Source organism: Leguminivora glycinivorella, chromosome 12 (genome assembly GCF_023078275.1).
Source record: "Leguminivora glycinivorella isolate SPB_JAAS2020 chromosome 12, LegGlyc_1.1, whole genome shotgun sequence".
Classification (NCBI taxonomy): domain Eukaryota; kingdom Metazoa; phylum Arthropoda; class Insecta; order Lepidoptera; family Tortricidae; genus Leguminivora; species Leguminivora glycinivorella.
In genome coordinates, this window is record NC_062982.1 from 11,305,441 (window position 1) to 11,322,287 (window position 16,847).

General features: G+C 40.0%; 1 protein-coding gene across 1 annotated transcript; it reads left to right on the forward strand.

Annotated features, from left to right (window-relative positions):
• The first annotated feature begins 1,116 nt into the window (after window positions 1-1,116).
• On the forward strand, window positions 1,117-16,269 carry LOC125231773 (puromycin-sensitive aminopeptidase). The gene is made up of 12 exons (XM_048137342.1): window positions 1,117-1,633; window positions 1,706-2,658; window positions 3,017-3,206; window positions 4,016-4,129; window positions 4,778-4,915; window positions 8,263-8,355; window positions 9,336-9,485; window positions 11,132-11,409; window positions 12,601-12,820; window positions 13,022-13,144; window positions 13,950-14,164; window positions 15,144-16,269. Exons 1-11 carry the CDS (start codon window positions 1,256-1,258, stop codon window positions 14,160-14,162), a joined length of 2,850 nt encoding a protein of 949 aa, XP_047993299.1. The 5' UTR covers window positions 1,117-1,255; the 3' UTR covers window positions 14,163-14,164; window positions 15,144-16,269.
• Window positions 16,270-16,847: the final 578 nt, after the last annotated feature.

Consider the following 16,847-nt stretch of genomic DNA (forward strand, 5'->3'; position numbering starts at 1 on the left):
AAAATTTTCCCGTAGCATTACTATGGCGTCAGAGACAGAAAGCGATATCGACGGAGCCCCGCTTATTACAGAAACTGCACAGAATAGGAGCCTTCGGCCGTTTGAAGATACCTAACGAACCTAACCTATACCTATATAAAAGTCGTCATTTTGTATCCTAGACCGTTTGCGAGACACGCGTTAATTTTATTAAAGTGCTAGTGCTAGTGCCATTTACTAATCTTAGAACCCTAATATCTCAGTAAATATTAATGGAGAAGAAAAAGTTTATATAACAAAACATCCTTATTTAAACGTGTTCTATATGATTTATCAATATTAACATAGGTTATATTGGTAAAAAAAATCATCGTAAATTTATTAAGTCTCTGGCGCCTTAGTAAATACTATGGGAAAATTCGCAACTTCGTACTGCTCTAACTCCTAAATAAGTAGGTTTTTCAAACAACTTCATTCTATAAAAGATGCTTATTTTAATGCAATCTTTCATGTTTTTAAATTACAAACACTCAAAAATAATAAACACGGGCGCGCCATCTGTCGCAGCTGTGGTGCTTTACTCAGGCCACACGCTACAACCATACCGAGCGCATCGATCAGCCGCTTAGTTCCAACGCGCGCCAATAGATGGCGCTTAAGCTATATTGGGAAACGGGACAATGACGTCATCTTTTTCGTGCATGCTGCCCGTAGTAACGAGTTATTAGACGTTATCACGTCAAAATTAAGATTAGATTACCTGTCAAGTTATCAGGAAGTCATCAATATAGCTAGGAACACACTACGCGGACGTCCGTCGTGAATCGACCGCGGACGGGAATCTGGACAATGGAAATACACATAACCGTGCAAACTATCGGTCGACGGACGCGGACGTGGCCTTGAGCGCATGGACGTCCGATCGAAATCTGGCTCGCTGGATGTTTTGTTCCGTGCACACTGATCGGTCTCGGTCGCGGACGATTTACGACGGACGTCCGCGTAGTATGTTCCTAGCTTATACCGGATTCGGATACTGTCGTGTTCAAAAGTGATAATGTGATCAACCAATAACATCCGAATTTCAGTTTCATTCATTTCATTCATTGTCTATTCTGTCAAACGTCAAAGAACTAAATAATTTCATTCACCCATATTCCAACCTCAAAAAACACATCTTTTCTTTTATCAAGCAACATAAATTGCCTACATGAGTCCAACTAGTCTATCTATTGAGTAACTTTCACTTTCAACGTCACTCCGGTAACCGCTTTCCATGACGCTACAGTTACTACGCGTCATACGTAATTCATTTGCATTTCGTTCAGAAAATTGCATTAATTTGAATCGCCATTGCAAGTTGTTACGTACGAGCGAATACCGTTATTCGGAGTGGGGGCTGAGAGTCGGACGCGCGCGGGGGGCACGTATCGGAGGCGCGGGAGCGCGGCGAGTTCACTCTGTCACTCGGTCATTACGGTATTTTTCTGCAGCGCGTCCCACATTTACGATCGTGAAAGAAAAAGTGACAATGCCCGAAAACAAACCGTTTCAACGCCTTCCGAAGAATGTCGTACCTAAACATTACGATTTAGAACTGGTGCCAGATCTCGAGAAACTAACGTTTACGGGAAAGACGGCAGTGAAAGTATCGGTAAGAGGGAATTTCATCATTGGTCTGGTCGCCGCAAATTATCTCGTTTCAACATGACGTATTCACTTTCAGATCGTCAATCCTACCAAAGAGATAGTGCTCAACTGTTTGGACTTGGATTTGAAGAGCGTGAAATTACAGTACGAGAATGGAGAACCTCTGTCGCCGGTGGAAGTGCGGCTCAGCACAGCCGAAGAGACAGCCACGATCGCGTTTGCGGAGGCGCTGCCGGCCGGCGAGGCCGCTCTGCAATGCGAGTTCACCGGCGAGATCAATGACAAGATGAAGGGGCTGTACCGCAGCAAATACCTGACGCCGAGCGGCGAGGAGCGCCACGCGGCCGTCACGCAGTTCGAGGCGACGGACGCGCGCCGTTGCTTCCCGTGCTGGGACGAGCCCGCCATCAAGGCAACCTTCGACATTTCCCTGCGCGTACCCGCCGACCGTGTCGCGCTCTCCAACATGCCCGTGAAGGAGGAACAGATAACCGACAAGACGCGATTCGTGAGGTTCGACACAACTCCAATCATGTCTACATACCTAGTGGCTGTAGTAGTGGGCGAGTATGACTATGTGGAGAAGACATCGCGCGACGGCGTCTTGGTGCGCGTGTACACGCCTGTGGGCAAAAGCAAGCAGGGCATGTTTGCACTGGAAGTGGCAGCCAGGGTATTGCCTTACTACAAGGAGTACTTTGACATAGCTTATCCTTTGCCCAAAATTGATCTGATTGCTATAGCAGACTTTTCAGCTGGTGCTATGGAAAACTGGGGTTTAGTGACGTACAGAGAAACATGTTTGTTGGTGGATGAGGAGCACACATCTGCTGTGAGACGGCAGTGGATAGCCCTTGTAGTTGGCCATGAGCTGGCTCATCAGTGGTTCGGGAACCTGGTCACTATGGAGTGGTGGACTCATCTCTGGTTGAATGAGGGCTATGCTTCATTTGTGGAATTCTTGTGTGTCAACCATCTGTTCCCTGAGTATGATATTTGGACACAGTTTGTTACTGAAACTTATATCAGGTATGTAAATAAATATTTTTAATCTGTACAAAATAATGGGCGTATTTTTGAATTTATGTTAATGTGCATTCTTGGCATGACAAACAATTTTATGATATCTTTGTGTAAAAGAAAGTGCTAACTTGGCATATGGCCAATGCATACATGAGCCATGAATAAATAGTGCCAAGTCATCAGCTTTTGTTGTTCCTATGCACTTCATTTTATCAATAGTTATCATTATTTATGAATGAATATTTCTGAAAATGTATTACTTTTGAACTTGCATTTTTGTTGACATAATTCACTTGTAGAATCATGCATTTTATGAAAAAAATTTGTGCTTTGTATCTCCACTAATATTAATCTACATTTCCAGGGCTTTAGAGTTAGATTGTTTGAAAAACTCACACCCTATTGAAGTGCCCGTTGGGCACCCATCAGAGATTGATGAGATCTTTGATGACATCTCATACAACAAGGGTGCTTCTGTCATTCGCATGCTGCACAGATATATCGGTGATGATGATTTCCGCAAAGGAATGAACATCTACCTTACTAGACACCAGGTGAATTTTCTAAATATATTTTTTAAAGCAAATAAATTATTAATATGTTACTGTGTGAAACAAGTCAGCCAGAAGTAACCTTGAAATTTTAAATGATATTTAGAGTTCTTCAATTATGTTGACATGCAGTTAGTTATACCTGTATCGACGACAACAACATATAGGGTACAATCTGCAATTTTTTTTTTTTGAAAATTGCACCTTACCCACCAACGTACAAGGTGCTATCTGCTACAAGAAAAAATCGCAGATTGCACTTTGTACGTTGTTGTCGTCGGTATAAGTGTACATTACACAGACTTTATTTAGTCACCTGCAAATATTTACACAGTACCGAGCAACTTTTGTTATTGCATAAAAATAAAAAAACACTAAAAAATATTTGGCTGTTTCTAAGATTTTGGTGAGATCTTGCCTTTTTTTTTTTGGCAGAATGAATTTTTTTACAATAATAGGGAGATTCCATGATAAAAATTGCTCAGTAGACCTATAAATTAATCTCAAGTAAGTATTGTGTATACATATAATATACTGTATAAATATATGTTATTTTCACCTTACAAAGGACATATTTAACAGTCTTAACAGTTAAGAGTGTCTTATTGACACTTGATAGTCCTGAGTAATGCAAAATTATTACTTGAGTCTTCATTATCAAAGACAAAACAGATATGTAATAATATACCTACAAAGCCTAGTATTCTACTTATACCTAGAAATTAAAAATTAGGTTGTGTGAGTCTAAAACTTCCCTCAGGCACAACAGATAATTTTAAAGACAACTTTTATATGACGATTTTTCATTTCAGTATAAAAACACTTTTACTGAGGACCTATGGGCAGCTTTGGAGGAAGCATCCCACAAGCCAGTTGGGGCTGTTATGTCCACATGGACCAAGCAGATGGGGTTCCCTGTCGTACAGGTTTGTTGAGTCATGTCATACAAATATGGTGGTAAACTAGATAATATAACCTTAAAGCATTTACTGGAATAGCCTTTTATGTCGTACTTGCGTAGAAAATTGTGTGCCATGCAAAAAAAATCTGTGTTGTGATTTGTGATACAAATGGAGTCTGTGTCTCACTCTCAATGAATTAATAACCTAACCACAAAACTATCGGTCCATTATGTCGGGGGTTTTTTCAAATTTTGAAAAACCGATTTTCATGAAACATGGCTAAGAACGCTCCCAACTAATTCAACTTTGAAACAAAAAAAACTAAATCTAAATTGGTTCATCTGTTCGAGAGCTACGATGCCACAGACAGACCATGCCCGACCTTTTTGCCAACGTGGGTTAAATACTACTTCATTAATGTATGCTTTAATATCCTATATAATATGTGTACATATCCTTGTCCATGTTGTGTAAAATTATAATAGCAAATGGCACCACATATTTGAAGACACTATTTTAATAACAATGGGCCTTAATAATAATAAGTCCTTCAACTCAATTGTTATCCTTTAAGTGAGTACATTAAATTCATTGCCTATTGTGAGCACAGACAATAGTCCTGATGGAGTTAATATAAACATGTTTGAAATATACAGGGTGTGTGGTTGACAGGTAAACTCGACACAAAGGGGCAAAGACCGCGTGTTGACGCTGACTCAGCAGAAATTTACCGCGGACGGTAGCCAGGACCCTAATGATATCCTATGGATGGTGCCTATTACTATATCTACTCAGGAATTTCCTTCTAAGGTAAGATATTTATAGCGACATTTTAACCATAGATTACGCAATTAAAGCACGTAGACACGCTGGTACAAAAACAGAAATCTCTGTTGTCATTGTTAATAAATATTTTTGTAACAGTTACTTCCTTGCAAGCGAAAATAAGCTTTAAGTACACAGCTCCGAAATTGAAAATGCTTTACAACGAGCTCACACATGTCAATTGATTTGGGTCGTGTACAACCGGCCCAACGGCGCGGCAATAAGGGAGGGCGCAGACGGGCGACGCAACAGTTTTGTCTCCGTCGCTCGGTCTATGGGCTAGTATGAAGGTGCGCACACGTTGCGACGCAACTTTTTTGTCGCAGGGGTCGACGACAGGCCTGCGACGCAACTGTCTCCTTCCCTATGGGTTTCAATGCAAGTGCGCACACGGCGACAAAACAGTCGTCGGTCGGTTGTCAATGTTGCCAGTTATTTGAAAAAAAAACATAATTTTAAATGCAGATTGTTGAAGACGACATTGATATCTGTCTTTTAATTGAAGAAGTAGAGGAAAGACTGATTTTATATGACAAGAATTTAAAAGAATATTCCGACAATATTAAGAAAAAACGATGCCGGGTTGTAAAATCATCAAAACTTTTAAACACTCATTCTAAAGTACCAAAAAATTATTTTAGATAGGCTCTCAATTTCATGAAAAAAGAAAAAGTTGCATCCGAAATATCCAAAGATAATAGAATTAGTCTATGGTAATAGCTTTTTAGTAGTCTGTGGCTGTGGTTACGTCGTTGTCGTTCCCGTGTGCGCACCTCGGAGACTGTCGCAAGGGGTGACGACAGAGACAAAAAAGTCGTCGAGCGACTGTCGCCCCCGTGTGCGCCCTCCCTAATAATGAGGCAGGAACTTGTTTGTTTTTTAAGTTTGGCGCCGGTGGCTACTGTGACCTTCGAAAATCGACAATTGTACATCATTCTTTCTTACACACTCTTAATAAGATAAGAGTGATAGAGATAGGATAACCAATCATTAAATATCGATATCCGCAGTAGCCTTTGCAGTCACTCCATACACATTATCTTGTCATCTTAAATCAGTATCGACCTATCTTATCAGCAACCTTGCAAGAGAAAAGTTTCACATTGACCTAAATATTTATCTTGATTTCCTTATTGATAATGCTTTACTTCCTTAGGCCTGATTTAGACGGCGTGCGAACTCGCATGCGATTTTGGTTACATTGCGGGATGTTGAGGTTACAAACAATTTTGCACAGCCATCAAATACCGCAATGTAATAAAACTCGTATGCGAGTTCTCGTACCATCTAAATGGGCCCTTATTCTATAAAAGTGTCAATACTCAATGATTGGCAGGTTCCACAAAACGCGTATTGTTCGTTATCAAATAACCAGCGCTCAGATGAAGATTGCTGCAGTGGCGGGCAATTTAGAATATATAAAAAGTTTGAAGTAATAACATTTATTCATTTATGGTAATTGTTAGTTTAACCCTTTACCAGGCAAAGGGTGAATGATTCCCACATAGTATGTTATATCATAGATTAAATATAAGAAGATCATACCATCCCATTAAAATGCGACCGCCTAAGAACGCGCATATACACTACACACATTCGGTGCCACAAAAAATGCCTTGTTGCCATCGATTATTTGTAGATTGGAGTTAAGTGTCACTTTCGAGCCATAAATCTATGTCAAAAGTGACACTTAACGCCATCTACAAGTATAATCGAAAGCTACAAGACATTTTTTTTGTGGCGCCATCTATGTGTGGTGTAGTGTATGCGCGTTCTTAGGCGTTCGCATTTTAATGTATGGGATGGTATGATCTTCTTATTTAATCTATGGTTATATAGCATAGTCCGGTTTCAGCTCCAAATCGTCTGCAAGATAGTATATCACTTCCTGAAAATATGTATTTAAGATCTTTATTCCCAACATACAGCTAAATCCAATAAGGTATCTACTTATTCTCAGAGAAATTAAAGCAGATAGGTTAGATGCTTTTTGATATACTGAAATGAGGATGTGGGAAGACACTATCCCATTTCCTTGTTAAAGTTTGACTACGTGGGAAGTATATCACCCTTTCGTGGGGTCGTGTCGGTAGTAAATACTATGTGGGAATTATATCACCCTTTGCCTGGTAAATAATATAATTACACTAAATTGAATATGAATGTTCATTACTCAAACAGGCAATGGGAATACCGTATCCCACATTATTTTTTCTGATTTAGAGGAACATATCTGACTTTTGCAAATTCATTTTGTACAAGATGTTCATTTCATTACGGTTGCAAATCTAAATAACTCATTAAGACACGCTAGCTATTCGCGGCCTGGTAAAGGGTCAATGTATTTAGCGCGATTTGTACGGCAATGCATTTCTAAATAGCGATAAGATATAGGAAGGTATGTATAGTATATAAGAAATGCAACAGATTGAGTTGTCTAGATACTGTGAAAGCTGTGGATAGACCATATTACGCTGCGAGCCCCTTAAATTAGCTGAAGATTTAAGATAATTGAAATAAATTCAATTAAATTAGTTCACATGGTCGAAAGTGACTATTTCATGTTCAATTGTTCAGTGATCCCACATATGGGACACTGCAAGACTGATTATGAAGCCGTAAGGTTTATAATTCAGTTTGATGGCGAACATGTTAAGTGCTCTGGAGACGGTGGTCCAGCTTAAAATATGGTTTATATCCTCATCTGTAATAGTTTTCATATAACATTAACGTACCTATAAATACGGGGTGGGTTGTTTTCACGTAGATATGCTTCGTTATTCTTGGCGTGGCCAATGATGATCCATATGACAATTGATTTTTATCGGGATTGTTACCCATCACACTTTTTTTTATTTATCAAAATTATTATTTGGTAAGTAATACATACACCGTAGAGTCAGACCAAGCTAGAATGGGAAATGATTTTGAAAGCATTGCCCCGTCTGTGTAAGGGTCAAGTATATGTCATAACTTCATAGAACTTTAATATACGTACAGAAAAACACTTGCACCACTACCAATTTAGCTTAGCATGTCTCTAAAGCCTATTTGCATGAAGAATATATTGAATTAAATCAATACATTTTCATTCAACATTCCCCTTATTTGCCAAGAGTGGCACTGAAACGAGTAGTTTCAGGTGCTCTGCCTACCCCTTCATGGGATACAGGCGTGATTGTATGTATGTATGTATGTATTTTCATTCATAACTTAAATTTGGAGGAATTCAACATTCGCCACGTCGAGTATAATAAATAACTAAAGTAGATAAAACTGTGCCCTACTTAGTGCGCAGATGTTTGAACAATTTATTCATGTTTTGTTCCCAGGTGGCATTGTCTACAGTTTTGGAGAAACGAACTCAGGAAGTTGTCCTAGAAAACGTTTCAGAGTCTTCATGGGTTAAATTGAACCCTGGCACAGTAAGTTATTTTTAATTTATTTATATATAACTACAAGATTAAATGTATAGTATTAAAAGGAGTATATGCTATGTAACTATCAAACCTTATGTAAAATAACTTACAACCACGTAAACTTATTGTTTTTATAATGCCTGAAGTATTTTAGGGTGTAAGTGTAGAGCTTGCCAATCAATAGCACAAATACTCGAAAAAGTTATTGCAAAATTGAAATGTTGTGATTTTCAAATTCTATTACAGAAGGGTCCATTCCATTTGTTTCAAGTTCAATAATGTGCTTTTTATCTGGCAATCCAGATATTCTGATACCTAAATATTAGCTCCCCTGAATCTCACACACACAAAACCTTTTGTGATGGAAACACAAATAATGGCAAAAACAAAGGACATAGATTTAAATGTCAGACACGAGTATTTGGCCGTATCAGTGTGATAAATAGATATGTAAACCAGATATGTACTTGATTTGAGATAACGTTTTTGTAATATTTAGTAACAATGTGAAATGCGACCACTAACATCAACTGAATGTGGTTAGGGCAATGACCTATAATGAACTGATAATTTTATTTTATCAATACCACATTCTTTAAAGTTAGCAATGTACCTATTTACAATATGAAACAGACATAGTTCGTTTTATGATATATTGTAAACAAAACGCTTACTAATAGCAAAATCTGCAAGCATGAACGCGTTTGTAAATTATCAAAGTTTAATGCGACAAAGGGTAAGACTGGTCACGGAACGGAGGAGTTCTGAATTTTAACCAGACTACCTTCCCTCACACACATTCCGATTATTCTACGGCTTAACTCTTTGAACGCCATCTCTTTTACGTGCGGTTCGTCAGTTTAACGGAATGCATAAAGTAGACATTGGTTGTACCCGCGTGCCTGTACAGTGTACTGACATGTTTCACGGTAATAAGAAGGTAGGGTAAAAAGAGAATAACATTTTAATATAAACAATTGCAACAGGTGGGCTACTACCGCACGCGGTATGAACCAGGCATGCTGGCGCAGCTGGTGGGCGCGGTGCGCGACGGCTCGCTGCCGCCGCTCGACCGGCTCGGGCTGCTCGACGACTGCTTCGCGCTCGTGCAGGCCGGACACACGCACACGCACGAGGTGAGACACCTGTGGTGTAACCATGGTAACAGGCGGCTACTACCGCACGCGGTATGAACCAGGCATGCTGGCGCAGCTGGTGGGCGCGGTGCGCGACGGCTCGCTGCCGCCGCTCGACCGGCTCGGGCTGCTCGACGACTGCTTCGCGCTCGTGCAGGCCGGACACACGCACACGCACGAGGTGAGACACCTGTGGTGTAACCATGGTAACAGGCGGCTACTAACGCACGCGCTACGTAATGGCTGGCGGCCAATGTATTTTTTGAACAAACTATCGAGAGATGCGAGAAAAGCGTCACATTCGATAAAAAAATTGTCGATTCCGTTTTGTGGTTTGTTTCAAAACTCGCAAAATCTATCTCACGACAACACACAGAAAGTTCAAACGTTTATTTTACGGGTATGCTTTGCGCCTTTGATGAGCACGCTATGCATATTTTATACAGCTCTGGAGAGTTCACACACAATTATATCAACTAGATCAACTAGCACACGAATGTTATCTAGGCTGAGTCGCATACAATGCCATATCAATTTGAACTTTCGCTTATAATTTATTTATAGTTTATACTCCACTTCCCTTTTACAAGTGGAAATACCAAACTTGGTTATTTATAACGAGCGTAAAAACAACTATGCATTCTATCAGGCAGGTAGCCGGCTTATTTACTACATGCTTAAAAACAATAAAACATGAACTTCCTCACGCGCAGGTATATATGAAAACCATAGCTGGGCATTAACTCGTTAATCCGTTAATCGTTAATTAACGAAGTTAATATTTCGATTAACGGATTAACTTTTAAGTTAACTTTAAAAAATGTTAACGGATTCGTTAACTTCCGTTAAATTTCATAGAGTCCGTTAATCGTTAATCGTGCGCCGCGAAAACCACGTTCTTACTGCTACTGTAAAAACCCGTAGTACGGCAAAACCTAGGTTTTATCGGTAAAAGCAGATCCGTCGGTTATAAACAGTCTAAAGACCAATTGGCGACTTTGGATCACTTATTCGAGATCTTCTAAATCTTATTAGGCGTGATCGATCACTAACCTGGGAATAGAGTGCAATCATCAGGCATGACAGACAAATCGCGCAACCGACGCATCAAGTTAGAGTCCGGCGCGGGCCTTAGATTACTCTACCAAGTTATCGTGGCCCACAGCATCGAGTTGTCATCTCAAATCTCAATCTGAAGAACCGACGCACCACGATCGCGACCGCATGAATGACCCAATAATTACCAATCCGAAGTAAAACCTAGGATTTAACCAACCAGCGGCGGTAAAAGCCCGAAGAGATCGTAATTATTACATTTCGGTTTTTTACCGATTGGCGTGACAGGTTTTAATGGTTTTTGGTGGATACTTAGTAAATAGAAATACGTAATACCTACAGTGGAGTCCCAATTTTATGAAGTGTTAACGGATTATCGATTAGCTTTAACTTCCGTTAAATCTACCGAAATGTATCGCTTTAACGATTAACGAAGTTAACTTTTTAAGTAACGGATTAACGATTATCGAAGTTAACTATTTGATTAACGGTGCCCAGCTATGATGAAAACTAACAAGTAGGTATCATCAGGAAGGAACCAGATTTAAATTTATGGTCGTACTCAAACTTACCGAAATTACTTGTTACAGTCCTTGAAACTGATGGAGGCATTTAACAACGAGTCAAACTTTACCGTCTGGTCGTCGATCTCCAATTGCATGTCCAAACTGAGCGCGCTGTTCTCCCATACGGCACTCGACAAGCCGCTTAAGAACTATGGGCGGCAGCTGTTTGGGCCAGTCACTAAGCGTTTGGGATGGGATGCTGCGGACAAGGAAAGCCACTTGGACACACTGTTGAGGAGCCTCGTGCTGAACAAAATGATCAGCTTTGAGGACCCAGACACCATCAAGGAAGCCAAGAATCGGTAAGTTATAGTAAATAGAATAGAATAGAATAGAAAATATTTATTTGGCATACAGATACATAATAAAAACAAGTACATAATACTTAATAACTAGTACACCAAATAGGATGCCACTCAGCGAATACCGTGTCTTATAGACGCGGCACTGGTTTTCAGGGCACCCAGAGTAAATGCCAGGGCAAATGTCACCATCCTAGTTTGAGGAGGAGTCTGCTCTGTCTGCTCAACAAAATTATTAGATTTTACACCGTAGATACCGCTAAGGAGGCTAAAAATCGGTGCTTCATATCACGGTAATCAGTGATTTTATACTACGTCGGTGGCAAACAGCATACGGATTTGCTAACGGAATAAGAAGTAGAAGAAAAACGTTCTTCTTTGTTTTTCAAAACACGTAGGAATAGCTACACGTGGACAGAATCATAGCTTTTGATGATAATGAGTTTTCCCATAATATGGATACTCGTAATGTTACGAGGTAAATAATTTGTACGAGTGCTTGCTAGAAATATTTAATAAAGCTACCATTGTGAAGTGTGGCATTTGGTTAAGTATAATGAATATTGTGGGATTTCCTCTTACTGATAACGATAACTAAAGCAATTAAACCACTTGAGTGTTATTCATTGCAATAGAGATAGCGAAATTGGTTCAACCGCATTACCGCAACACTGTATCCTTGTGGTTTTATGCAGTTTATTCTCTATTTCAATAATGTTGAATCGCCTATAAATATACCATTAGTTTTTAAATAAACTTTATTCTTATTTTTAGCTACATATTTGTATGGAAGGGAGGTTAAACTAATAGTTTTGTCGGCTGTACAACCTATGTATATAGAACTTTAATGAGAAATACATAAATGTGAAATATTGCTGTCGACTATGCTCAGTAGATATGGTTATCATACGCTGGGCCAATACACTGTTGCGTCTAGTTTTCCTAACTAATTCCGATTTTCCACGATTAGAAAATAGAATTTGATTCGGATTTTTGGTTTGTTTCAAATTGCAATTACGTCATACACGATTTACTGGGGATTTTTTTTCTCTAGAGACGCAACAGTGTGTGTTTTATACACACAACTTTTTACAAAACTCTCGCTCCGCCTGCGTGCAATTCTGGATTTATATGTTAAGAGGGATTAAATAGTTCTTCGATTTAGAAGTAACGCTTTATGCTTATTCTCAGATTCGAGAAACACGTATCGGGCGCGGTCACACTGCCAGCGGACCTGCGCTCGGCGTGCTACCGCGCGGTGCTCGCGGACGCGGACGAAGCCACATTCCAGCGGTTCCTAGAGCTGTACCGCTCTGCAGACCTGCACGAGGAGAAAGACCGCATCAGCCGCGCGCTAGGAGCGGTTAAGGACCCAGAGCTTCTGAAACGTGTGCTGGACTTTGCTGTCTCGGTGAGTGGACAATCCATAAACCTTCCTGGTGCTACGAGGTACTGGCGAACGCAGATGAAGCCACATTCCAGCGGTTCTTAGAGGCGTACTCCCCTGCAGACTTACATGAGGAGATTGGCAGCTTCAGACTTTGGTCACGGTATATGATAATATACCGGCGCACGACATGTTTTTTTACTAATTATATGTCGTTTGTTGTAGGATGAAGTGCGCGCCCAAGACACAGTGTTCGTCATCGTGTCGGTAGCAGTCAGCAGGAACGGCCGCGACCTGGCGTGGCAGTTCTTCAAGGACCACTGGCAGGACTTCATGGATCGCTACCAGGTTCGAATTACATTTATTGCTTCTAATAGAAATAATTTTAAAAGCTGTAAGCTTAGGCAATTAAGACAATTTTTCCCACTGGTGGTAAGAAACCGATTCATTTGTTTTCTCACGTGTGTAACACTTAACATTGGTCTCTGAATTGAAATATTGACCTTGTCGTTCAAGTCACCATCCCATTATTAGGGTTCCGTAGTCAACTAGGAACCCTTATAGTTTCGCCATGTCTGTCTGTCCGTCCGTCCGTCCGTCCGTCCGCGGATAATCTCAGTAACCGTTAGCACTAGAAAGCTGAAATTTGGTACCAATATGTATATCAATCACGCCAACAAAGTGCAAAAATAAAAAATGGAAAAAAATGTTTTATTAGGGTACCCCCCTACATGTAAAGTGGGGGCTGATTTTTTTTTCATTCCAATCCCGACGTGTGATATATCATTGGATAGGTATTTAAAAATGAATAAGGGTTTACTAAGATCGTTTTTTGATAATATTAATATTGTCGGAAATAATCGCTCCTAAAGGAAAAAAAGTGCGTCCCCCCCCCCCCTCTAACTTTTGAACCATATGTTTAAAAAATATGAAAAAAATCACAAAAGTAGAACTTTATAAAGACTTTCTAGGAAAATTGTTTTGAACTTCATAGGTTTAGTAGTTTTTGAGAAAAATACGGAAAACTACGGAACCCTACACTGAGCGTGGCCCGACACGCTCTTGGCCGGTTTTTAGTATACCTATCGCCAATATCGCCATAGTGCAGCGAATAATTGTCGATCATGTACTACGACTATATAATTGTTCACAGGGCGGTTTCCTCCTGGCGCGACTAGTAAAGTCCACCACGGAGAACTTCGCGTCCGAGTCCGCCGCTCAGGAGATAGAGGAGTTCTTCCGCACTCACCACTCGCCCGGCACCGAGCGCTCCGTGCAGCAGGCGCTCGAGACCGTGCGGCTCAACGCGGCCTGGCTGCGCCGCGACCTCGCCTCCACCACCACCTACCTGCAGTCCTACCACTGACGGTAACTATTATCACAATCATCCGAAACAAAATTCAAAAACCTTGAATCACGTGCCACGGGGTAAATATTATTTTAAGCAGCCGACCGAAGGCCGCCATCTTGCCGAGTAAATTGACTCGGGCGACGCAGAATGGACGTTTTGCCGGCGAGGTATTGTCTCGCAAGGCTGCTCGGTCAGTGTGGACCTGGCTACTTAGCGATTATTAGCATAATAATTACACCGGGTGCCCGGTAATTAATGGACAACCTTTTAACCACCAAGAGGGCACCTTAGGTTTTAGGTTTAGTAAAAGTCGACTTTTACTAAACCTTAAAGTCTATTTTCTGGACCAGTATAAGGTGCCCTCTTGGTGGTTAAAAGGTTGTCCATTAATTACCGGGCACCATGTATACCTAGTTGCTATTAGCCGGGTCCACACTGAACTATTTTGAACAGCTGACCGAGGGCCGCCGTCTTTCCGAGGCAAACGTGAGCGCATGAGCACGGACGTTTTCCTCGCGAGGCGTGCGGTCAGTGTGGCTATTGCGTTGTCAACTCTATTTATGTATTTTCACCACACACAACTGGTAAAGGCTCTCTAGTCTCTTTTCTATTCGAAAACAGATAGCAAAATTGCATTTTATCCACAATAGTGCAAAGTAATTTCATACAAATTATAACTTGATGTCTTGAGTTGGCTGGTAAAATTTCTATAAATGATGATTTTGAATCATCAATGAAGAAAAAATGTTTTATATTCAGTATCTTTTCGTATTCAGTTCGTGTTGGTGTGGTGAAAAATGTTGTGTTTCACTCGGTGGCAAAGTTTGTTTAGCCTTCGTGCCTTGAAACCTTCGCAACGCTCAAGATTCCACTATTTGAACCACTCGCTAAGTTCGCGGTTCAATATTGGAATCTTTCGCTTGCTCGGGTATCAATATTGGCACTAGCGGTTAAACAACAACTTTGCCCCCTTCAAATAACTATTAATTGTTTCAGGACCAAATGACACAAGACTGAAACTACAACGAAGTCCAGTTAACGTTTCAATAGATATTTATCCACTGAGCCGAGCTGCTAGCATTTTCAGTTATTTATTTTCCAGTGACATCATTATATGTTTACCGTGACATTGAAAAAGAGTATTTTAAATGTTGTTAATATGTTTATCGATTATCGTATACTTAATATAGCCGAATTAAATTAAACAGCAGTATACAGGTGAAACATAGGAACCTATGTTTAAATTTGTTGTTGTTTTATATTCCTGCCTGTTCATTACATTTGTTTCTTAAAATACGAGCACTTTCAATCAGCATGTTAAATCTGAAAGTTTAGTCTTAAATAGCAGAACTATATGGTGGGTTCTGAATTCTCAACAATTATTTTTGTAGGCGGAGGAATTACTAAACTTGCTATTGTCTATACAGGCACTGTATAGGCAGTCTGTTGTTAAAAGGCATCGATTCAAGCATGTTGAATGAAATGATTCCCTTATGCATTTATATCGACCGTGCTCGCTAAAATTCGCATTTACTGTACAATGATGACACTAGTCACATGCGCCTAACTAAATTTCTGCAGTGGCAAAGGAGACAAATCTTATCATAATTCAACAAATACTGCACATTGTTATAACACTTCAATACTCTGCAGACGTTCAATGGTCCATTGTTAGAGAAGCTATACTTACAGGATTTAACATGTATTATAATGTGTAAAATATTATTTTAATTTATGTTTAGATTATGTTACGAGTTTTGTAATATTGGTGCTGAGAGCATTATTTTTGTTTTATTTCTTTATTCTGGGGAAAGTACAATTTGTTTCTAACATTAGTGTAAACTGTATACTGACAAGCCGTAGTAGCGTATTTAATTTACCAGTGTGCAATAGTTTCTTACGCCCGCCACATAAGTACCAGTCGACTTGCACACACATATAATTTTAATTAAGTACTTACGTTTAGTAAATTAATCGTTTAGGGGCGTGCAAGTTCAGTCTAAATTTTTGTGATCTTAAAATAATGAAATGAAGTTACCATCGTTTATTAGTGTCTTATCGCTGTCATTGCTGAATTGTTTTGTAAGACTGTGTTATTGCAATAAATGGTACAAGAACATAACGGTTTTATTTTTTTTATGTTATAGACAGATTGCAATTTGTTGTCCGTCTGTAGCGGGCCTAATTAACTTTGGTTGTTACGTATGTGACGTTCTGTTAGTAAAGGTACCGTGTGCGTGATTGATTGCCGCTTACGTCGCATTTCTATTTAGGTGTATATAAGCGCTAAAACGTTGCGTTTACTGTGGGACGCTAATACATTATCCTTTCCACGCCCAAGACGAACACATATTGCCAATTTGCCACCGCAGGCAGGCAAGCATGGTCGCGTCGCTGCATGATAAACGATAAAACGTCTTTTTCGCACTATTTTTAAGTGCGAACAGGACGGCCTGATGTTTTATCGTTTATCACGCGACCATGCTATCGATGCTGGTTCAACGCCAATGACCGATTAAATCCGTCACAGACCACAGAGTAATATAGACTTATTTGCATGTGAATAAAGTTGAAATTGATTGAGTATTGACATTGTGCAGTGGCGCGGCGTCTCAGTAACCGCGTTCGTGTTTAACATGGCGTCGAAAAGGGGGGATAAATTTGAACGGGAAATTGACCATTTGTGCATCTTCATCATCT

Bases quoted from the DNA above. Each gene is read 5' to 3' on its own strand.
- LOC125231773 (XM_048137342.1), top strand. From the start codon at position 1,256: ATGACGCTACAGTTACTACGCGTCATACGTAATTCATTTGCATTTCGT. The intron at 1,634-1,705 runs GTAAGAGGGAAT...ATTCACTTTCAG, and splicing joins AGACGGCAGTGAAAGTATCG to ATCGTCAATCCTACCAAAGA. The intron at 11,410-12,600 runs GTAAGTTATAGT...GCTTATTCTCAG, and splicing joins ATCAAGGAAGCCAAGAATCG to ATTCGAGAAACACGTATCGG.